Below are 24,384 nucleotides of genomic sequence, written 5' to 3'. Positions count from 1 at the left end.
ACTCCTGACCTCAAGTGATCCACCCACCTCAGCCTCTCAAAGTGCTGGGATTACAGGCATAAGCCACCATGCCTGGCCTATGCTTTTTTCTTTTTGTCATGTTTTATGTCAGTTTTATTCTATGGGGTAAAAAGAAATTAACCAAATATAAAAATACAAAAAAAGGCTGGGCACGGTGGCTCACGCCTGTAATCCCAACACTTTGGGAGGCCAAGGTGGGCACATCACCTGAAGTTGGAAGTTCGAGACCAGCCTAACCAACATAGGGAAACCGTCCCCACCAAAAACACAAAATTAGCCAGGCATGGTGGTGCATGCCTGTAATCCCAGCTACTTGGGAGGCTAAGGCAGGAAAACCGCTTGAACCTGGGAGACAGAGGTTGTGGTGAGCCGAGATAGCGCCACTGCACTCCAGCCTGGTCAACAAGAGCAAAACTCTGTCTCAAAAAAAAAAAAAAAAAGAGCCAGGCACAGTGGTGGTGTGCACCCATAGTCCCAGCTACTTGGGAGGCTGAGGCAGGAGGATCACTGGAACCCAGGAGGCAGAGGTTGCAGTGAGCTGAGATCTCACCACTGCATTCCAGGCTGGGTGACAGAGCGAGACTCCATCTACTAAAAATAAATAAATAAATAATAAATACATACACACACACACACACACACACACACTTAGCTGGGCATGGTAGTGCATGCCTATAGTCCTAGCTATGTAGGAAGCTGAGGCAGAAGGATCACTTGAGCCCAGGAGGTCAAGGCTGCAGTAAGCTATGATCTCACCACTGCACTCCAGCCTGGTCAACAAAGTAAGACTGTCTCAAAAAAAAAAGAAGAAAGAAACGGTAAAAACAGCTTAGAGACTTTTCTATCACTTAATAGTCATGTGCATTGTACCAGCAAATTTTTAACCCCTCTGAGTGTATCTGCAAAATGAAGTTAACTCTCTTACAATGCCTTACCTTTCACTAAAGATTTTTGTAATGATCAGGAGGAAATGAGAAAAAATGTTCTGGAAATTTTAAAGCCTTAAAAAAAAACCCAATTACACCTGTAATCTCAGTATTTTGGAAGGCTGAAGCAGGCAAATTGCTTGAGCCCAGGAGTTTGAGATCAGCCTGGGCAATATGTAAAACTGTGTCTACAAAAAATTAGCTGTGCATGGTGGACTGCACCTCAGTCCCAGCTACTCAGGAGGCTGAGGTGGGAGGATCGTCTGAGCCCAAGAGTTCAAGGCTGCAGTCAGCTGTGACCTTGCCACTGCACTCCAGCCCGGGAGACAGCTGAGACTGACTCTTTCTCTGTCTGTCTGTCTCTCTCTCTCTACATACACACACACACACACACACACACACACACACACACACGCACACACACACGAGATATATTCCATTGTCAGAGCAATGTCAAAACCAGTATTGAAAACATTCATGGCCGGGTGCGGTGGCTCACGCTTGTAATCCCAGCACTTTGGGAGGCCGAGGCGGGCAGATCACGAGGTCAGGAGATTGAGACCACGGTGAAACCCCGTCTCTACTAAAAATACAAAAAATTAGCCAGGCGTGGTGGCGGGCGCCTGTAGTCCCAGCTACTCGGAGAGGCTGAGGCAGGAGAATGGCGTGAACCCGGGAGGCGGAGCTTGCAGTGAGCCGAGATTGCGCCACTGCACTCCAGCCTGGGCGACAGAGCGAGACTCCGTCTCAAAAAAAAAAAAAAAAAGTAAACATTCATAAATTTTATTTTACACCTGATAATCATGTGGTATCCAATATGTAAGCTGGTCAAGGTATAAGGGAAAAAATAGTTCTGGTCCAGCAAATACACATTTTGAAACTTCTATGAAATTATTCTAACAAGTCCACGTAAATAGTTTTGTATAAAGCGACATTGTAAGAGAAAATAATAGAAGCAATCTATAGATCCATCATTAGGAGATTAAAGTACACTACATCTCTATACAAAACTGTGTAGCCACTAAAATTAATGGGTTACAAGTATTACCCTGAAAGATGACTCCAGATTATCAAGTAAGAAAGTTAAGACAGTATATTAAAACATGTTTCTATATATACAGAAAAATTGTTTTGCAGTTTTACTACTTTCATAATTTATGTGTTTTAATTTTCAATAAGCATGCATCATTTCTACTAAAGACACTCTAATTTTTTAAAGCACATCAACACAGAAGTATGGTATTACAGAAACAGTCATGGATTGTTTTCAATACATTCTTATTTTTTAACATCCACCTCAGCTCCAGCAATCTTTAATACATTCTTAGTAAATAATGCATGACTATACTTTTACATTTCAATTGTTATTTTCCAATAATGTACAAGTTTGGATAACAGTTTAACTTTCAAAAATTATTTTTTGGGGCTAGGCGCAGTGGCTCATGCCTGTAATCCCAGGACTTTGGGAGGCCAAGGCGGCTCAATCACCTGAGGTTAGGAGTTCAAGACCAGCCTGGCCAACATGGTTAAACCCCATCTCTACTAAAAAAAAAAAAAAAAATACAAAAATTAGCCAGGCGTAGTTGTGGGCACCTGTGGTCCCAGCTACTCAGGAGGCTGGGGCCGAAGAATCACTTAAACTGGGGAGGTGAAGGTTGCAGTCAGTCGAGGTCGCACCACTGCTCTCCAGTCTGGACAACAGAGCGAGACTCTGTCTCAAAAAAAAAATTGGGGGATATTTATATGTAAATAAGTATTATGCAACAACCCTACAAAAGCATAAGATGATGAGTGGGAGAATCTCAAAGATAAGTACCACATACTAATAGACAGCATTAGATGATGCAGGAGAAAAATGTCTTACCTATGCAGCATGTCCGGGGCCTGGTTCAGCAGTGTGTAATACTGTCTCACAAATTCCCGCCCGACCAGCAGGGGACTAGGCTTCTCCATCACCATTGCTTTGGTAAATTCAACCTGGGGGAAAAGAGTCAAATATGTCCAAACCTGAAGGATCAAACACAGAGGAAAAGACTGAATCATTTAGCTGAAACCAACTCAGACACAAGATCATTTCAGCAAGTCGTTTAAAACATGAACAAACATCATAAAAACAAACAGAGCCCATACAGACCAGTTGAGATTTTACACAAATGCATTGCAATCATATGAATACAAAAGGGGGAAATCATTATGAAGAATTCATCATTATCCCCAATATTCAAGACATAAGAACCTCAAAGTTATGTATTTCCAACATACCTCCCACCATAATTTTCTTGTTTTGTTTTTGAGACAGAGTCTCACTCTGTTGCCCAGGCTAGAGTGCAGTGGCGCGATCTCGGCTCACCACAACCTCCACCTCCCAGGTTCAAGCGATTCTCCTGACTCAGGCTCCCTAATAGCTGGGAATACAGGCACGCGCCACCATGCCCGGCTAATTTTTGTATTTTTAGTAGAGACAGGATTTCACTATGTTAGCCAGGCTGGTCTCAAACTCCTGACCTCATGATCTGCCCGCCTCAGCCTCCCAAAGTACTGGGATTACAGGCGTGAGCCACAGCATCTGGCAATTTTCTTAAGTTATTAAACCCAATTAAGAGTGTTCCAGTTGTAAAGTTACAAGCACATTCTTATTTGAGGCAATATTAGATTCAAAGGCAATAATCTTAAACAACATAGCTTTGACATCCAGGGACGAACTATCACATTTTCTGGCCCATCTAAATCAGATAAACTTTTAGTATAGCATCTTTTAAAAAGAAACTATAACACTAAAAATTCTAAATATGCTTACTACTTCATTCTATAATGTAATAAAAAAATTTTCAAAATAAAATGGGGAAAGTTAACAAACAAGACGTTTATACTCAAAATAATTCCTACCGTATCAAAATTGTGATAATGTAAAATTAACACCTTTGACTGCCAAGAAAGGCACCTGTCCCATAAGAAGTCCAATTACTGTCAGCTATTACCAAAAAACACTTTCTGAATAAAAAACCTGCAATGAGCTCATCCCAGCATTTCATTCACGGGGGAAGAGATAAAATTATCCCAAACTTAAACATACAGGCAAACAGAGAATATGTACAGATTTAATTACTACAGAAAAGAAAGAAAAATTTTAGCCGTTTTTTTTTAAACAGGGGTAGACAAAATAGATTGATTTTGGTTGATCCATTTCTAAACAAGCAATTTGTGAAGATATATTTAGTCTCATCTAGTTCCATCTTTGCATTATTCTTGAATATCTACCCCAATTAGTATTTATTTCACCAATGCCTGTTATTGTCCCCAAAACTACAGCCACTAAGATCAGTATGAAGAAGCTTCCCAGTCATACTAGGAGTATTTTGCCTTCAGGCATGTGTATTGAGGGTATCAGTAACAATCTAGATCCTAAGTCTGAGACTAATGTACTTTAAAAGTTGGCTGGTCACGGTGGCTCACGCCTGTAATCCCAGCACCTTGGGAGGCTGAGGCAGGTGGATCATTTCGTCATTAGTTTAACATTTTAAGAGTTTACATCATTTTGCAAATTAGGGTCTCAATTAGCATTTAATTTTCCAAACAGATTCTACTTTGAGTAGAGACTGTCAACTTCAGAAACATGCAACAGCTGTTAGTCAAACCACATGACTAAATATGTATTTCCTTTTAGCAAAAAAAATGAAAGTATATTGCTTCACTACTTAATAAAAATCTAAGTCCTAAATTAAAATAATCAAAGGCTTCACAAATTCAACATTAGTCGTGGTCAGATAAAACATATTGAATAAAGAATACAAGCTTTTTCCGAAATATTAAGTTTTTTAAGAGCAGAGACCATTTCTTACCCAACTTTTTGGTCCCAAAACTTAATGTCTGACACATAACAGACACAATTTTATTCAACCTTCTCACACAAAGGGAAGAGGTTACAATTTTATACTAGTAGAGTTGATTTCTGACCATCTAACTATCAAAACTGACTTAGCAGGTTTTCCAGCATTTAGATTAAGATAGCAGGCATAACACTGTTTAATTATTAAAAAATGTTTGAGATTAGTCTGGGCAATAACAAAGCAAGACCCTATTTCTGAAAAAATGAAGAAAAAAAAATTAGCTAAGTGTAGTGGCACATTCCTGAAAGTCTCAGCTACTCAGGTGGCTGGGGCAGGAGGAATGCTAGGGCCCAGAAGTTTGAGGCCGCAGTGAGCTATCATCATGCCACTGCACTTCGGCCTGGGTGCCAGAGCAAGACCCCATCTCAAAAAAAAAAAAAAGTATAAGAATAAATATAAATAAATAAAAGAATGTTGGCTGGCTGCGGTGGCTCACGCCTGTAATTCCGGCACTTTCGGAGGCCGAGGTGAGCGGATCACGGAATCAAGAGATCAAGACCATCCTGGCCAACATGTGAAGCCCCATTTCTACTAAATATACAAAAATTAGCTGGCCGTGGTGGCACGCGCCTGTAATCCCAGCTATTTGGGAGGCTGAGGCAGGAGAACTGCTTGAACCCGAGAGGCGGAGGGTGCAGTGAGCTGAGATCGCACTACTGCACTCCAGCCTGTGCGACAGAGCGTGACTCCATCTCCAAAAAAAAAGAATGCTTAGAAACTGATCAAAGACCACACACTGAAAGTTTAGTGAATAATTTTGTTATTCTCAGTTAAAAAAAAAAAATCTGGGCTGGCGCCTGTAATCCCAGCACTTTGGGAGGCCAACAGGGACAGATCACTTGAGGCCAGGAGTTTGAGATGAGCCTGGCCAACATGGTGAAACCCTGTCTCCCCTAAAAATACAAAAAATTAGCCAGGCATGGTGGCAAACTCAGGAGGCTGAAGCACGAGAATCACTTAACCTGGGAGGCAGAGGTTGCAGTGAGCCAAGATTACACCACTGCACTCCACCCTGGGTGACAGAGCAAGACTCTGCCTTACAAAAAAAAAAAAAAAAACTGTTTATTTGATCATTCACAGCAAAAAAAAAAAAAAAAAGAAAACGTAAATTTTGGCAATTTGAATCTATATAGTGTAATAAAGCCTAAAAAATTGTCATCTCTCTGAAATCTTCGTCTTTTCTGGCCCAAAAATAAAACACAAGCTATGAGAAATGTGAACACAATACCTCTTGAGAAAGAATTCTCTCTCACTCTTGTTCATCAACTCTCAATTCTATCAAATCTAAAAATAATTAAAGTAAGCAAATTTAAACAGATTAGTCACAGAAAGGCTGGGTGCGGTGGCTCACGCTTGTAACCCCAGCACTTTGGGAGGCCAAAGCAGGCAGGCAGATCACGAGGTGTCAGGAGTTTGACACCAGCCTGACTAACATGGCAAAACCCCGCCTCTAATAAAAATACAAAAAATTAGCCAAGCATGGTGGCGTGCGCCTGTAATCCCAGCTACTCAGGAGGCTGAGGCAGAAGAATCACTTGAACCTAGCAGACGGAGGTTGCAGTGAGCCGAGATCATGCCACTGCACTCCAGCCTGGGCAACAGAGAGAGACGCCATCTCAAAAAAAAAAAAAAAAAAAAGATTAGTCACAGAAAAGATAGTGTTTTGCCAGTTACTAATCCACTGTGAGAGATATTTTATGAAATCTGTGAATTACCTCTGGGGGGGGGAATAATTTTTTAAAAAAATGTATGCATTATCAATGAAAACACATGCTAATATCAGAGGGGAAAAAAAAGAAAATATATGCTAAAAATTTCCAAGATTCTCCCTCATTTATAAACACTCTCAGCACACTAAGTCCTTTTCTAAAGAGGTTTTGAAAATTTCTACAACTATGGACTTTGGCTATTCCTAATATAACAGCATACACCAATGGATGTTGAAACATAAATATTCTTAAGAATGATATACACTGATACCAGTAAGATCTAGAAAGATCATATTATTAAACATGACCTTGAGTTTACCAGTTCTAACTGAACCATCCGATTTTAAGACAAAGTTTAAGAGCTGTCAAAGGCTACCTTTAACATGAGTAAAATATGACAAATGAACTTTGAAACTGAGTGTTATCTTTAAATAGTGAATAAACATTTCAAAGACAACAAAAAGAAACCCCCAAAATTTATTTAACCAATTCTCACTAGGGAAAATTCTCCAACACCATTCACTTGCTGTGACCTTGAGCTAGTAACTTAATCTCTCTCACCTCAATTCTTCCATCTGTAAAATTAAAATCAGAATTATAATAATTAAGTGCCTAACAGTAAGCAGGAAATAAATGTTGGCTATTATTACTATCAGTATCAAAATTATTAACTATAATGAAGAAAACCATTTCTACATCCCACTCTCTTCTGTCACCTGGATGGATATTTTCCTTATTTTCCTAGAGATTAAAATGGAGAATTTCCTAAAGGAGTTTAAAAAAAAAATCCCAAGCATTTAACATAAAACTGTATCTACCTTTTGGGTGAACTACAGTTGATCCTTCAACAAGGTGAGAATTAGGGGCATGGATAGCCCAGAGTTGAAAATCTGTGTATAACTTGACTCCTCAAAATTTTAACTACTAATAGCACACTGGTGACCAGAAGCTTTACCAATAATATAACCAATCATTTAACTATTTGTAGGTTATATTATATACTGTATTCTTACAATAAAGCTAAAGAAAATAAGAAAATCATTTGCAAAATACATTTACAGTACTGTATATGTTTATGCTGTCTGTTTAAAAGACAAATCGTCTCTGAAATGACAGGTAACCACAGCTGCAGACCTCAACCTATGGTACAGATCAAGCAATTTAATATTTCCTTGTAATGTCATAACTTTTCTGTTTCTTGGGAGTGCTTTCAGCATCATTAGTGATACTTCGTATGGATCCCATGGTGTTATTCAAGGCTTTCAGTATTGTACTAAACATGATGAAAAATACTCAATGAAGAGAAATCACTTTTTACTGCATTCAGATTTACTGGAGAGAAGAACTGCTCACATAAAGATGATTAGCATCACACAGTGTTGTAAGCAGGTACTTGCAGCACAAGCACACTGCAATATTTACAGGAGGTGGCTAGGAAAAAAATTATAGTACAGTATATACTAAGGTTAATTTTATGCAGTTATAACTTAATACTGTATCTTTACATTTGTTTACATTTCTCTTGACTGTAAATGGTGCCCTGAATGGTCTCCAAGTGTTTGTGTGGGTTCATTTTGATAAATTTTAACTCTGTAATAGATCTGTAATAGACTTGTGTATATTTTACAGTAGTAAATAACAGTATCCACATATATTTTATGCATTCATGACATACCTTTTTCTTAATTTTTTTATTATTTCTAGGCTATTCAGTTTGTGAGCTTTTTCAAATTGTTACAAATCTCCAAAAAATATTTTTCCAATATATTCATCGAAAAAAATCTGCTCAAGTGGACCTGAGCAGTTCATACCCATGTTTGTTCATGGTTCAACTGTACTACATTAACTTTCAAATTTTCCACTTGATCCCAAGCTTCCAGATGGCAAAGCAACTTCAAAGAAACTCCCCATCAATAATTGTGCTGAAGTTAATAGAAAAATGTTAAGGGTCTAAAGAACTATGAGCATTATCAGCCGGGCGCAGTGGCTCACACCTGTAATCCCAGCACTTTAGGAGGCCAAGGCGGGCGATCATGAGGCCATCCTGGCTAACATGGTGAAACCCCGTCTCTACCAAAAATACAAAAAAAACTGGCCAGGCATGGTGGCGGCCATCCTGTAGTCCCAGCAACTCAGGAGGCTGAGGCAGGAGAACAGAGTGAACCCAGGAGGCGGAGCTCTTGCAATGCGCCAAGATCCCACCACTGCACTCCAGCCTAGGCGAATGAGAAAGACTCTATCTGCTGGCGGCGGAGGGGGAAAGAACTATGAGCATTACCTTCCAATTTTTAACAGACAGATGAGCAGGGAAACATGAAGGCAGACCATACTCCACCTGCGTTTTTAATGGCAAAGCTCACTCTAACAAAATAAAAAGTAGCCAAATGCCTTCATAGCCCATTTTCAGTGCCAGTTTTATAATAAGAAAATATAATATCATATAATAAAAGATTAGTATAACTGCATACAAATCACTAAAAGAGTAACCCAAGAGAAAAACAGGCAAATGAAATGGAGCAGCCAACTCTCAGGGAAGTACTAAATGGACAGCAAACAAAACAGAGTAAGTAACCAGGAAAATGCAATTAATAAAATCTCTCACTTCTCACGGGAGATAACCTTACAAGAGATGCACCAAAGTATTAAAACCTCAGTCAACACCAAACATTGGCAACCAAGTAAAAAAAGAGCCTACAGCACTGCTGAAGTTCTGAAGTCTCAACTGGTACAAGTACAGTGGAGAACAATTTTGCAGTTATCTAATAAAATCAAAAACACTCTGATGAAAATCTAGCAGTTCTCTTCTAGGTACATATACAAAAGAAACTCACCCAAGACAAAACAAACTCACACAAGACAAAACAAATAACTGCCACCTTATTTCTAAAGTACAACATTGGTAACAATCTACATGTCCATCAAATAAGGAATGGATATTAAGTTGTGGTTTATTCGCATTAGGGAAACCTCTATACCTAAAACAACCGTATGAGAGCACTTTTAAGATTGAAAACAATTACTATTAATTGTGTCAGGTTAACTGAAGTGAATCAGGACTGTCCCTGGCAAACCAAGACGTATGTCACCCTATTTATGCCTGCAAGAAAGTGAGCACATAACTCAAAAACATTATTAAAAAGAAAAATCAGTTGCCAAATATGTACTGTGTGATAACATTACATATATTTAAAAGTGTTTTTAGTATACACAAATACCAGATATCATACATACACACACAGGCTGGACATAAAGAGACAAATGGATCCACGAAACAGAATGGAGTTCACTAACATATCCACACGGACAACTATATTTCCAAGAAAAGTGCAAAGACAATTCTGTGGAAAAAGTATACTCTTTTCAACAACTGGTACTGAAACAATTAGATATCATACGGAAAAAACAAAAACAAAAACCAGAACCTCAATTCATGTCTCATACCACATACAAAATTTAACTCAAAATGCTTCAGTGTAATCAAAGTGTAAAACCCAAAACTAAACTTCTAAGGAAAACTTGCATGACACTAAGCAAAGATTTTAGACACACCAAAAGCAAATGAAAAAGAAAGCAAATTGATCAATCACTGCCCCAAAATTAAAGCCATCTGCTCTGCAAAGACACCATCAAAAGAATGAAAAGGCAAGCAGGCAAGCCGCAGATTAGGAGTAAATATTTGCAAAGCATTTATCTGATTGATTGATTGATTGATTTTTTTTTTTTTTTTTTAGAGGGAATCTTCCACTGTCGCCCAGGCTGGAGTGCAGTGGCGCTCACAGCAACCTCCACCTCCCAGGTTCAAGCAATTCTCATGCCTCAGTTTCTCAAGCTGCTGGGATTACAAGCACGCACCGCCACGCCCGACTAATTTTTGTATTTTTAGTAGAGATGAGGTTTCACCATGTTGCCCAGGCTGGTCTCGAACCCCTGGCCTCAAGTAATCGACCTGACTCGGCCTCCCAAAGTGCTGGGATTACAGGTGTGAGCCGCCACGCCCAACCCATATCTCTAATTTTTAAAATACCTCTATCCAGAATATATAAAGTACTCTCATGCCTGTAATCCCAGCACTTTGGGAGGCCGAGGAGGGCAGATCACCTGAAGTCAGTAGTTCAAGACTAGCCTGGTGTGTGGTGGTGTATGCCTGTAATCCCAGCTACTCAGGAGGCTGAGACAGGAGAATCCCTTGAACCTAGGAGGCAGAGGTTGCAGTGAGCAGAGATGGCGCCATTGCACTCCAGCCCGGGCAACAAGAGCGAAACTCTGTCTCAAAAAAAAAATTAATAATAATTAACCAATCCCATAAAATATGAGCAAAAGACTTAAAGATATCTCGCCAAAGAAATTATATGAATGCCAAATGAAAAATGCTGATCACTAGCAATTACAGAAATGCAAATTAAAACCTGTGAGGTACCACTAAACACCTGTCACTATGACTAAAATTAAAAGGACTGACCATACACACTGTTAGCCAACATACTGGCAGAACTGGAACCCTCCAAACATCGCTGGTGGCAATGTAAAATGGTACAACCACTTTGGAAAACAGGAAGTTTCTTTAAAAGTTAGGCATACATCTACTACATGATCTGAACATTCCCCTATTAAGCATTTACCCAAGAGAAATAAAGGCATATGCCCATACAAAGACTTGTACACAAAGTTCAGAAGCTTTATTTGTAACAGTCAAAAAGCTGGAAACATACAGCTTTTGTGCTTCAATGCCCACCAACAGGTAAACCAATAAATTGTGATATGCCTACACAACAGACTAGCACTGAGCAATTAAAAAAAGAACATAATGTATTTACAAAAAAATTCTAAAAAATGCAAAGTAATCTACAGTGATAAAAAGATCAAGGATTTCCTGCAGGGAGAAGGGTGGGAGGAACAAGCAAGAGGGAAAAGCGACATGAGAAAACTTTTGGGGGTAATGGATATGTTCACAATCTTGATTGTGGTGATGGTTTCGTGGGTATACCTTTTTTTAAGAGTCTCCTGTGTCACCCAGGCTGGAGTGCAGTAGCATGACCACAGGTCATTGCAGACTCAAACATCTGGGCTCAAGTAATCCTCTCTGCTGCCTCAGTCTTTTGAGAAGCTGGGATTACAAAAGGTGTCTGAAATTATCAGGCAATACATTTTAAAAACATGCAGTTTATTGTCAATTATACCTCAATAAAGCTATTTTTAAAAATTCCCCATCAATAAAACAGCCTGGAAAGATGTGAAAAAGATCCCTGGAAGGAAGGGAATGGAAACCCGTATAGAAAAAAAGGAGTCTTAAAGGGCAATGCAAAATGTCAAATGTTAATTCTGAGTACAATAGTATTTAAGTGGTCTTTTTACTTTAATAAAGTTGTCAAAAACACCAAGGAAAAACAGCAAGTGTTTGTGTGTACTAACTTGAGCATATATTAAATTTTTGTAAATTTTGTTTCAGGATTATGCTATGTATTCAAACATTTGATATCTGGTTCTCTAAATTGTAGGAATCTAGAAACAAAATCTTTTCCCAAAACTGGAGTAACTTGAATACAGAAGCCAATGTCTGTGCTTAGAGCAAGAGAAGTATCAACATCACTGGGCTTACTGTCAATCTATTTTTCCAAACTCTTCGCATTTACCACCTGTCACCTCCCTTCAAAATTCTTCCTGACGGCTCCTTGGAGAAATGGTTGATTCTGGACCTGAGACAGGCAAAATACAATATGAGCCTGAAATACCTGGTAAATCATTAAAGAAAAAACATGCTTTTAAAAAACAGAAAAGACAGGGAAGTGTCAAAAGGACAAAGGAGCCAAAAAAAAAAAAAAAAAAAAAAAAAAAAAGGCTGGAGCAACATGAACAACAAAATAATCTGTGGCCAGCACAGTGGCTCACACCTGTAATCCCAGCACTTTGAGAGGCCAAGACAAGAGGATTGCTTGAGCCCAGGAGTGTGAGACAGCCTGGATGATATTTTAGAAAAACATAAAATAAATAATAAAAATAAGTAAACATCAGCAAGAATAATTGTGGATTACAACCCAAAGAATAAAATTAATATCCATGGTCTATAGTGATATAAATGAAAAAAAAGAAAAAAAATTAAGAATACACAAATCTTCCTCACAGAAAATTTATACTGTAGAAGGAATGAGGGAAATAAAAAAAAAATCACCATTAGAACCCCACAGTAATAACAGCTGCAGACAAGATCCATTAAAATGCTAAAATTAAGGAGGGGAACTTTATTTGCATGGCATGGAAGCAACTCCCCCAAAATAATAACAGTAGCTTTAATATACATCCACAAATTCACATTCTCCTCCCTCTAGAAAGTAGAGCCTTAATTCCCCTCTCTCCTTGAGTGTGAGCTGGACTTGGTGACTAGCATCTAAGGAATAGTATGTAAAGGGGAAAAAATACTAACCTGACAGATACCACCTTAACCAAATCATCAGGTTAAATTCAACCAGTTATATATTATGGATCCCCAATATGATGTGATAAGGGTAATTTCTGTGGTATTCTTCCCCCAAAAATCCGTAACTTCAGTCTAATCATTAACATCAAATCCAAATGAGATCAAGTGTCATGGTCACGAAAGACAAAAGGAAAGACAGAAACTGACACAGACCAGGAGACTACATACAATGTGGCACCTTGGACTGGATCCTAGAACAGAAAAAGGACATTAGTAGAAAAACTAACGAAATCCAAATAAAGTCGTTCATTAACAGTATTTTATCGATATTAATTTCTCAGTTCTGTTAAATGTACTTTGATCACATAAAATGTTAACACCGGATAATGGGTATACAAGACCTCTCTATTGCAACTCTTCCACAAATCTTATTTTATCTCAAAAACACTGCTTTCCTGAAAGAAAAAAAACTTCAGGAATCAGAATACTTAACAACTATCTTTTATCTTAGTGTATCCCTTCCCCACTCCAAAGTTAAAACCTACTCAGGTTCATAATTAAAGAAAAATCTTCGTTCTTTCTCATCAAGTGAAAAGATATGTTACAGTTAATACTAATGCTCATCCGCAAAATTCTTAAACAGATATTAAGACAGGTGGATACACTCCAGGGAAATCTAGGCAACCTCAGTGCAGAAACAAGGGTGTAGTTAAGGCACAGCCTATGGCTTTGCATAAACAGCATATGGGAGAAGCCTGCAAGGGCAGGTAGGTGTCACATTCATACATTCCAGATTCAAAATCCCTCTAAGATTTTTTAATTAAGGAAATAAGCTGGCTATAGTACCCTATTAGGTACCACATGCTTTTCAAAATAGTTTTGACGATTCGGTTTCAGAGCTCCAATTCACTTTTTAGTAAAAGTATGGTAATACCAAACATGTGTGAAAGCACTTTCTAAATATGCAAAGGGTTACACAAATACATAATGATGCTTTATATAGCCAGTGAAGTTAATAGCCACCAAAGATTACATCCCTACAAAGTGGATGTGTATACCATCCAGGAAGCCAAATTTCTGTCAATCATCTTTAATCTTTACTTTTGATTAAATACCTAAGATACAACACACATACCAAAAACTTACTACATGACTGGCCACCTGACAGAAGAGGGACTCTATCACAATGTCGCCTAAAGACCTTATTTACTAAGCTACAGGCTGTGAGGGCAATTTTTTTGAAATTGCTTTCCACCTTGTAAGACAGAATATTAAGACACTATTCGTGTGTGTGAATTATTCCTACTCTTAACCCTATCACCTGGCTTGCAGTGTGGCCTTCCCAACTAAAGACAGACGGGATGTCCAAGAATACTTTAAAAAAAAAAAAAAAGTAAATAGCTGATTTCTGAGATATAAAATTATAAACCTAGTGTGCCACCACATTGTGATAACCAACTACATGTAAGATAACAGTTGCTGAATCTAAATTTAACTCCAGGGCTTGTACTGGAGTACTGGAAGGGCAGTACTGCACTACCAGAGATTTTTCCCACTTGCTTTTGACAAATCACTGGGGGGTGGGCGAGGCTTTCCTTTTTTTTTTTTTTTTTTTTTTTGACCCTACCTACTTCCACAATTATCCATTCTTCTTTGTAAAGTCAGTAATAGTTTCGTCCAAGGTAGCCAAAGCACAATATAATTAACAAACATACAATGCCTATTTAAATTCTGAAAGTAAAAAAAAAAAAAATCAATTTGCAAAATGTTAAAAGATCAAGTGGGCAGTTTTATCAGACGGACAAAAATAAAGAAAAAAATATAAAATTGGCTTTAGTCACAAATGTAAGCTTTATGAAATATAAAATTGGCTTTAGTCACAAATGTAAGCTTTATGTTAAATTTTATCTTTTTTTAACACTAGCCCCATCAGTCCTAAGGACGATATAAAATTCACAAACTTTTACAAAAACTTAAAACTGCCTTCTGCCGTTCACTTTCTATGCAAAATACTAGAACGAGTGGGAAAAATAGAAAAACCATTAAGTTACAAAAGAAAAACTGCTCTAAGTAGGTCACAAACAAACATTACCAAAATCTCCTAATGTTCCCCTGGTGGACTGTCAGCTCAGGAACAGCAAACTGAGTTAAACAAAGAACTGTCTACTTTTCTACCTGTAAGAGGTACAAAAGCTTAGACTTTTCTACCGGTAAGCAGCTCCAACAAAACTGACCTATGACTTGGTAGGGATGTAGGGCGGCCTTGCCAAGCCTTACATTACCACAATTTGCTTCAATTCACTTGTTTCTGATAAAGGAATGCACAAGTAATCAGAGAACCAGTTTGTGAAATAATCACGTAATTTTCATATTCCTGCCCAAGTGATAACCATTTGCCTGAGGCCAAGAACTGTATTTTTTTAATATTTTAAGTAGAAACAAAATTTTCCCTCAATGCGTAAGGTAATTTCATTCTATTTTGCCTCAAGCAGTAACAAAATTAGCTGGACTCAAGCTTAAACAGTTTAAATGTAGGTCATTCTAGTGTTTTTCCATTTGACAACTTAAATTGCTCATCTTTAACTCTTAAGTTAAAATGCTAATTCCAGTTAACCAGTCTGTAACGGCAGGTAACCGGAATTGCCACACCAGTAAAGTTCCAAGTGAATGTTACTTGGAACATTGTTTTATTATAATGCTGTTACAGAAACATGTTTATAGAAAATGCTTCTAGAACATGTTTATAGAAATGTTTATGTTTATAGAAGTGTTTCTATAACATAGGAAGATTTATTTCACTAAGCCAAGGAGTATGTTGGCTTTTAAAAAATCTAAAAGATGGTAACTCTACTAGAAAAATATAAGCTCTAGTCCCTGAAGAAAAGCATCTTGTTACTGCATATACACAGGAACCCAGCAGAGTAAATGCTAAATAAACGGAGTGTACACAAACTTTCATCCACAGATCTCGATTGTCACAGTTGTTTTTTCCAACACATCTCCAACACCAGTAATTCATCCAGCGTGACATGCTCCACAGAGGTCAAATGTATACTGTAACTGGGCGCCATCCTTTCTATTCCAATTCCGTATTTTAACCCACAGATGCTAGTGAGATCTTAAACTCGTCGCTTTGCACCTCATTTCCTTCAACCATAAAGTGAATCTTCTCAAGGTCTTTCTCCAAAAGTCTCCTCCAATTAAAAAAAAGTAGAGAAAAAAAAAATTCAACGTCTAAAACCGGAGCCTAACTTCCCGCTGGCGGGAATTTCCCATCAGCAATCTTGAGTTTCAAATCCGATGAGGAACACAGTCCATGTTCATTTGCACTTACTCATCGTTTTCCCTACTTTTTTCCAGAAGCTACGGTGGCGGCACATCTACCCAGGGCCTGTACAAATACACGTAGAAAGAAAGCCCAAACCCTTTTCCTTTGTCACAGTCCCACTTCCAACCCTTGTCTCTCTGGAAGCCCAGAACCAGCCCAAGTACAAATGCCGCTGCAGCCTTCTCGGCAGGTGGCCTTTTGAGGCTGACGCTGCCCCGAGGGAAGCGGGGGTCTCGGAGTCAGAAGGCCCGGCGTCAGCAAATCCCCGCCCTTCCCGTGCGTGCCTGTGACCCCGCTCTCCAGACCCGTGCCTTGGGCCGCTACGGAAGGAGAATGGCCGTACCCACCTCGCCAGCTCACTGCAAAAATCAAATGAAAGGCAGAAAAGTGGCTCCGCACAGTGCCGGGCACACAGCGAGGGCGTGGAAAGAACATTGCTTGTTACTACCACTCCGTGCACTCGCTGCTCCCTTTACTCCCAGCAAAACCGAAGGGACTTCTGCGACGCGCGGACCGCAAGACTCCAATCAGACTTTAGTGCTGCCCCCACCCCTAAACGAAAGCCTCCCTCTGGTCCGAACCGACTGGATCCCTTGGCCAGGGGAGGAAAAGATGCCGTGGGCGCGTGGCGGAGAGAGTGGCGGGCGGGAAACGCTGGGTGCGGGGCCCCTCGCCCCCGAGACCGCCCTGGGGCCCGGGCGGCGGCCGCGGCTCACTCCCGCCCCGCGAGGCCGTTGGACTCTGCACGCGCACGCGGCGGACACGGCCACGCGCCCCAGCCGGGAGGGGAGGGGGAGCGGGGAGCCGACGCGCGCCCGTCCGTCCGCCGCGCGCGCCTGCGGCCGTTGGGGTGGGGGTGGGGGACGCGCCTGGCGCGGCCTCCGCGAGCGCCACTCAGACTTCTCTCTCTCACAACTGCTGCGGCTCGGCTTAGTCCTCTGGCCTCCCTGCCCCGCCCACACCCCGGCGTACCTACGCGACTGAGCTGGAGAGGAACTAGCTCTGCTCCACAGTACCGAGGATGGCAGAAACCCCTCACGCAACTGCGTCCGCACACACGCGTGCTCCGCCGCCGGTCTATATAACTGCCACTCACCCTAACTTGTTGCGGCCAGGTCGGGCGACGGGATGGCCAATCCCGACCGCGTCCTCCGGGCTCTTCGAGCAGCAATTGGGCACTGACTCGGGGATGAAGGCGTGGCTCTTGATTGGCTTTGACTCTTGCCTATGAGACTGTGAGAATCTCGCTTCCCTAGTAACAGATCGGCACTAAGAGAGGCCAATAACCGAAAAGTACAATAGAAAGGCGGGCGAGCAGTTCTTTGACTGATACTCAAAGTAGCCAATAAATGTGTGGGGCTGCTCTTATTCGTTAACACGTCTTCCCCTGGGCGGAGATCCGTTTTCCATGCAGGAGCGGTTGCGCCACAAGGTGGGGCCCGTGTACTTTGGGGAAGTAAACCCCTAGCAACTAGGAGGCGGGCGCCCGAGAGGCCAAGACAGCCTGTGGCCAATCGCAACGCCGGAAGGAGCTGATAGACACGGAGGTTGCTCTGCTCGGAAGAGAGAGCCCCAGGGCCGCCGTGCCCTCTGGGCGGTTGTGAGGCTGTGCAGGCTGCGACTTCTGCCCTCTTTCTTTCCCTGATTTGTGGGATCCGGCCTCCGAGGCCCGTACCCCGCCTTTTCCGCAGATTGGTACCTGGCGAACCAAGTAGTAAAGTTTCCCGGGTTGTTTTCTTTTTATTACAACTTTTTTCTTACGTGCGGCGGCCAAGGGCCTTGCTGCTCTCACCATTACTCAGCACTGCTGCGGGGCAGGGGAAGGAGAGTCGTTCCTGCGCCGCCCGCGGGTTCCCGCCGGAAGGTCGCCGGTGGAAGCGCCTGAGAGTGCGCCCTTCCGCCAGGCGCTTCTGGGCGGGCGCTGCGAGGCGGCCGCGGGAGTGTGGCGAGGGTCCCTTTGTGGCGGCTGAGGCACGGTGGTCCGCGCGTGCTCCAGTGGAGTGTGGGCCCTCGCACCACGTCCCGAGCCGCGCCACTATTGTTCAGCCTCGAATTGCCGCGGGTGGGGGCTTATAATCGTCGCTACGCGTTTAAAAGGCAACTCGTCCCCTCCTCCTGGCGTTTCAGGCACTGGCGGGGCTACAATTCACGGCTGGCCGGCCCTATTTCTATGGAAATAGCTTTGGTTCCCAGCCGTCAGGCACAGACACGCCCCGGTTTGTTCTCGTTCCAGGCATGTGACCAGGCGGGAGGGTCTCCCGCGGAGTTTTGCTGAGAATTTTGGAAATGAAGCACGTGGAGCGCCTATGTCGGGGGAGAGAGGCTGAGCTGAAAGAGCACGGGCGCCTGCCTCAGCCTCTGGGGAGCCGGGCCTGCTTGCCTCCCTGCGCGGGGCTAGTCCGAGCCTGGAACTCGGGAGGCCCAGGAGCGAAGTGAAAGCCCCTTCTGGTCCCCCAGGACTCCACTCCCGCAGCAGCCCGGCTCCGTCGGCGTCAGTGGAGCCCCAGGCCTGGGTCCTAGATGAGCGAGACGCTGCCCCGGCTCGCGGTTGCCCGAGCGCTCCCAAAACCAGGGAACAGGCCCAGGAGAGAAGCCCCTGGAAGTTTCCTGGAGCAGGGCATCTCCAGGATCCTGTTAGCTCTGCAAAGGAATCTGGACTTTATTCTGAGGGCCTTGGAGAACCCCTGCAAAGTTTTTTAAACGGTGGACTAAGAGATTGGCATTTCACAACATGACTTTCCGAATTGAAACACTTTAATAAGAGAAGATTGACGAAACTTAACATTTACAAATTAGTAATTTCACCCAGGTGACCCGCGATGAGGGATATGGCTACCCTTCACTTTTGTGGGGAGTTTTAAGTGATACAGATCTTTTTGCCAAGCAATTTCTTTTTTTTTTGAGGCGGAGCCTCGCTCTGTTGCCCTGGCTGGAGTGCAATGACCTGATATCGGTGGGTGGATGACCTGAGGTCAGGAGTTTGCGCGACCAGCCTGAGCAACATGCGAAACCCCGTCTCTACAAAAAAAAATTCAAAAACTAGCCGGACGTGGTGGCACACGCCTGTAATCCCAGCACTTTGGGAGGCTGAGGTGGGAAAATCACTTGAACTCAGAAGGCAGAGGTTGCGGCGAGTGGAGATCTGCACTCCAGCTTGGGCACCAAAGTAAGACTCTCTCAAAAAAAAAAAAAAAAAAAAAAAGTCTTAAAAAAAAAAAAACACCTGCAAACAAAGAGTTACTAATAGTGATTGCAGAATTGTTTGTAGTAGAAAGAGGCAGAAAACAACCGAAATATCTGGCTGTATGATACTGGTTAGAGTACTACAAAACAGTATACTTACAGTAGACTATCATGCAGCCATACAGAAAATGGGATAGATCTACTTGTATAGTTATAGAGCAGTCGCCAAGAGGTATCAGTAAATGAAGGAAGCAAAGTGCAGAATAATGGGAAAAGTATTCCTGGGTTTGTGTAATAAAGGAAGAGGGATAGCATGGGGTGATTATGTCCATTAAGACATACGTATTGCTTTAGTTATCTGCACTACACATTTGTTCCCATATGTTTTTGCTGTTATACATGCGCAGGTTATGTCTGGAAGGAGTCACAAGAAAATGTTAATGAATATTAATGATTGCTAAGGGAGACGAACTTTGTCTAGGGCAGCAGAGTCTTAGTTTTCACTGTGTACCCTATAGTACTTTGTGGTTTGTTTTTTTTTTTTTTGAGACAAGGTCTCACTCTGTCACCCAGCAGGAGTTCAGTGGCACAATCATAGCTCACTGTGACCCCGAACTGCTGGGCTCAAGCAATTCTCTTGCTTCAGCCTCCCCAGTAGCTACAGGCATGCATCATTGTACATAGCTAAATTTTTTTTGTAGAGACAGGGTCTCAGTTTGTTGCCCAAGTTGATGTCAAACTCCTGGCCTCAAGTAGTGCTCCTTCCTCAGTCTCCCAAAGTGCTGGGATTACAGGTGTGAGCCACCATGCCTGGCTGTGTGATTTAAAAAAAAAAAAAAAAAGCCTGTATTATTATTTTAATTAGTGTTAGGTATAGATTTTAATAGTGATATGAGGGACTATAATATAGAAACTTTGATCTTTAAAACAAAAGGGATGTAATACATTAGCCCTTGTAGATAGGTATATGAGATGGGTGTTTTGCGGGGGGTTTTCTTGTTTTTGAGACAAGGTCTCACTCTGTCACCCAGGCTGAAGTGCACTAGCAAGATCACAGCTTACTTCAGTCTCAACCTCCTGGGTTCAAGTGATCCTCCTACCTCAGCTTCTCAAGTACCTGGGACCATAGGTATGTATCACCAAGCCCAGCTAATTTTTTTTTAATTTTTGTAGCTATAAGGTATCACTGTGTTGACCAGACTGGTCTTGAACTCCTGGGCTCAAGCAGTCCTCCCACCCCAGCCTCCCAAAGTGCTGGGATTACAGGCATGAGCCACTTCACCCAGCCTTACAAGAGGTTTTGAAAATGAGGCATCCATGTTTTAATTCACCTCCCCGAAAACTGCTAACCTCTTTGCCTTTTGCTTCTTACCATGCAAAGATCATACAAAGATCCAGGCCAAGTGTGGTGGCTCACGCCTGTAATCCCAACACTTTGCGAGGCTGACGCGGATGGATCACTTGAGGCCAGGAGTTCGAGACCAGCCTGCCCAACATGGTGAAACCCCACCTCTAGTAAGAATACAAAAATTAGCCAGGTGCCTGTAATCAGTTGCAGCTACTCGGGAGGCTGAGGCAGGAGAATCGCTAGAACCCAGGAGGCAGAGGTTACAGTGAGCCAAGATCACACCACTGCACTCCAGCCTGGGCAACAGAGCAAGACTCCACCTCAAAAAAATAAAATAAATAAAATAAAATAAAATAAAATAAAAATCATGCAAAGATCCAAAGAGGCCCTTTACTGGCTTAGAAAGACATGCCTAATTGCATTCCTCCATTCTTTGGCATTGTCTCTTGGCAAATACGTCACCTCCTCAGACTCTTGTGAAGCACTGACCATGCACCAGGTACCTTGCAAATATTCTTTCCAAGAACAATCTCATTTAATATTCACAACATTCCTATTTCCTATTTCTCAAGTACAAAAACAGGCTCAGAGAGGTAAACAATTTGCCCTTGGTCACATAGCTAGGGCTAGAAGCTAGGACTCTCCGACTTCAAGTCCATGTTCTTTTACCCACTCTCGATACTGCCCACAGAACGAAGATACAGTTATGAATACAGAAAAGGGGCATAGTCTTCTCAGAAACCCCGGAACGGCTGGGGCTTCTTCAATATCTCAGGCTTGACACCAGATAATGCTGCATAGACAAACTTCCAAGTGATTTGAGAGTTCTGAAGTCCATGGCAAATCTGGATCATCTGCAGCCAAAGCTCTTTGCAAAAGGTTCTTTGATGCACACTCTGGTACCACGTACTAGAAGTCCTCACTTCCTGTGGCTTAGAAGAGGAATAAATAACAGCATATATATCAAGCACCTATTATGTGACAGTTACAGTTTTTCAAGTCATCCTTACAAAAACTCTATGAAGTATTAACTCTTTTACAGATCTAGAAACTATGGCTCAGAAAGGCTAAATGACTGGCCCATAGCTGGAAAGGGGCAGAGCTCAGAATCAGACTCAGGTTTATAGCACTTGAAATTCAAAGGCCAATAAGGAAAAAAGAAACAAGAATAAAATATACGTTAGACCTCATCTAAGGCCAGGCCCAGTGGCTCAGGCCTGTAATCCCAGCACTTCGGGAGGCTGAGTTGGACAGATCACTTGAGGCCAGGAGTTCGACACCAGCCTGGCCAACATGGTAAAACCCCATCTGTACTAAAAATACAAAAAATAGCCGGGAGTGGTGATGCATGCCTGTAATCCCAGCTACTCAGGAGGCTGGGGCAGGAGAATCGCTTTAACCCAGGGGGTGAAGGTGGCAGTGAGCTGAGATTGTGCCACTGCGCTCCAGCCCTGGGTGACAGAGTGAATGAGACTCTGTCTAAAAAATAAAAAAAATAAAAAAAAACTACAAACAGCTCATTTCAACAGATAGGGAAACCAAAGCAAAAAGAAGTTAAATAATTGTTCAATCGTGACGTTGTGAAAAATGATACTTTGCCCTTTCCTCAGCTGCCATCAAGGTGCTTGGTCCTTCCGAGGAAGCTAAGCCTGCGTTGGGGTGAGGCTGTCACTTCATCCAGCGACTAGCACCCCCTCTGGCAATGCCAGCCCCACACTCGCCTGCGCCATGGCCTCCATCTCCGAGCTTGCCTGCGTCTACTTGGCCCTCATTCTGCACGATGATGAGGTGACCGTCATGGAGGTTAAGATCAATACCCTCATTAAAGCAGCCAGTGTAAATGTTGAACATTTTGGCCTGGCTTGTTTGCAAAGGCCCTGGCCAACGTCAACATTGGAAGCCTCATCTGCAATGTAGGGGCTGGTGGACCTGCTCTAGCAGCTGGTGCTGCACCAGCAGGAGGTCCTCCCCCTCCACTGCTGCTGCTTCGGCTGAGGAGAAGATAATGGAAGCAAAGAAAGAAGAATCTGAGGAGTCTGATGATGACATGGGCTTTGGTCTTTTTGACTAAACCTCTTTTATAATGTGTTCAATAAAAAGCTGAACTTTACTGCTGTTGATCTTGCCCATAGTTTGGGAATGTGCTCTGCAAAAATGGTCTCAGTTTTGTGATGTTGGCTTTTAACCTATTCTGCCATGTCACAGGCTGGATTTTGCCTGCCACCATTGCTTGATGTGCGATCTTAGACAATCCTGATGCTAACAAGAAGGCACCTCTGGTACAGTGTTGAAAGCTGCACTGGGGTGGCAGGAGGAAGGATCAGAGCAGATGCTTTGTCCAGGTTATAATATTTATATCAAGTTTATGATAAGTGATAAACTACATTCTTTATACTGATAGACTACACTGGGGGGGGGTGGAGGGTAATACAGACTTCAGCTTTAGAAGCCTCCTGGGTAATTAACCTATACAATCCTGCCTAAGAATTTTGACCTATGCTGAATGTTGACTGCTACATCCCAAGGTTGTAAAGCAACAAGACATAGCTGTGTAATGTCTCAACAAATGCTTGGGAGTTTTACAATAACACTGAAGGAGTGCAGAAACTAAACCATTAAGGTCCCCAGTTGCACAAAGTGGATAAAACAAGATTCAAACCTGTGTTCCAAAAACTAAGAGCTTTTATGTTTGCCAATTAATAATAGCATGAATGGAAATTTTGACTTTTCAGGCTTGGATTTATATAATAAACTGTGGGTATTGTGTGTTCAGAGTAGCTATTACGTGCCAGGCACTTGGCATATGAATGAGTCTTATCCTTACCTCCATCAGCATTTAATAGATAGACATTCAGTGATGAAAAAAAAAAAGTTGGCAAGGATGTGAGAAATAATTACTCTCATATACTGCTAGCACAAAATATAAATTAGCATAGGCTTTCTGAGGGCAGTTTGCTATCATCTAGTAAAATTTAAAATCCACACACCCTATGATGCAGAAATTCTACTTTTTGGTATCTACTTTGAAGAAACACTCCCACGTGTATACAGAGAGCACAAATGTTATTATAGCACTGTTTATAATATGGCAAAATAGTCTTTTTTATGGAATAGCTAAATTTAATATATCCATACTAGAAAAATTTTTGTAGCAATTTAAAAGATTGAGCTAGTTCATATATGTGCGTGTTTACATTCAAATATTTTAAAAATATTTATATAAAAAACACAAATTTCCAAAGCAGATTGATAATTTTAAAAAGTGTCTTGCAAATTATGTGGAGTATATCATATATGCTTTAAAAATACCAACAACTAGCCAGGTGCAGTGGCTCATGCCTGTAATCCCAGCACTTTGGGAGGCTGAGGCGGGTGGATCACAAGGTCAGGAGTTCAAGACCAGCCTGGCCAACATGGTGAAGCCCCATTTCTACTAAAAATACAAAAATTAGCTGGCCGTGGTGGTACATGCCTGTAATCCCAGCTACTCAGGAGGCTGAGGCAGGAGAATTGCTTGAACCCGGGAGGCAGAGGTTGCAGTGAGCCAAGATCACACCACTGCACTCCAGC

The 24,384-nt window shown here is 41.9% G+C and overlaps 1 protein-coding gene and 1 pseudogene across 7 annotated transcripts in view; one reads left to right on the top strand and one right to left on the bottom strand.

Annotated features, from left to right (window-relative positions):
- G3BP1 (G3BP stress granule assembly factor 1) overlaps positions 1–17,638 on the bottom strand; it is a 34,355-nt gene extending 16,717 nt beyond the window's left edge. Inside the window, exons 1-2 of one of the 7 annotated variants that reach the window (XM_058440066.1) lie at positions 17,380–17,638; positions 2,812–2,954 (exon numbers count right to left, since the gene is read on the bottom strand). In XM_058440066.1, coding sequence (XP_058296049.1) covers positions 2,812–2,906 — 95 coding nt within the window. In that variant the 5' untranslated portion in view covers positions 2,907–2,954; positions 17,380–17,638. Of the gene's footprint in view, positions 1–2,811; positions 2,955–11,527; positions 11,981–16,630; positions 16,977–17,255; positions 17,357–17,379 lie in introns of those variants that run through there. The other 6 variants (XM_032158429.2, XM_032158428.2, XM_032158430.2 and 3 more) reach the window with 6 other exon arrangements.
- Positions 17,352–22,900, top strand: LOC116471742 (large ribosomal subunit protein P1-like; annotated as a pseudogene).
- The last annotated feature ends 1,484 nt before the right edge of the window (positions 22,901–24,384 follow it).

Source organism: Hylobates moloch, unplaced genomic scaffold (genome assembly GCF_009828535.3).
Source record: "Hylobates moloch isolate HMO894 unplaced genomic scaffold, HMol_V3 SCAFFOLD_6, whole genome shotgun sequence".
In the NCBI taxonomy this organism is placed as follows: Eukaryota; Metazoa; Chordata; class Mammalia; order Primates; family Hylobatidae; genus Hylobates; species Hylobates moloch.
Note: the sequence above shows the minus strand (reverse complement) of the source record. Positions and strands in the feature narration are given on the sequence as shown.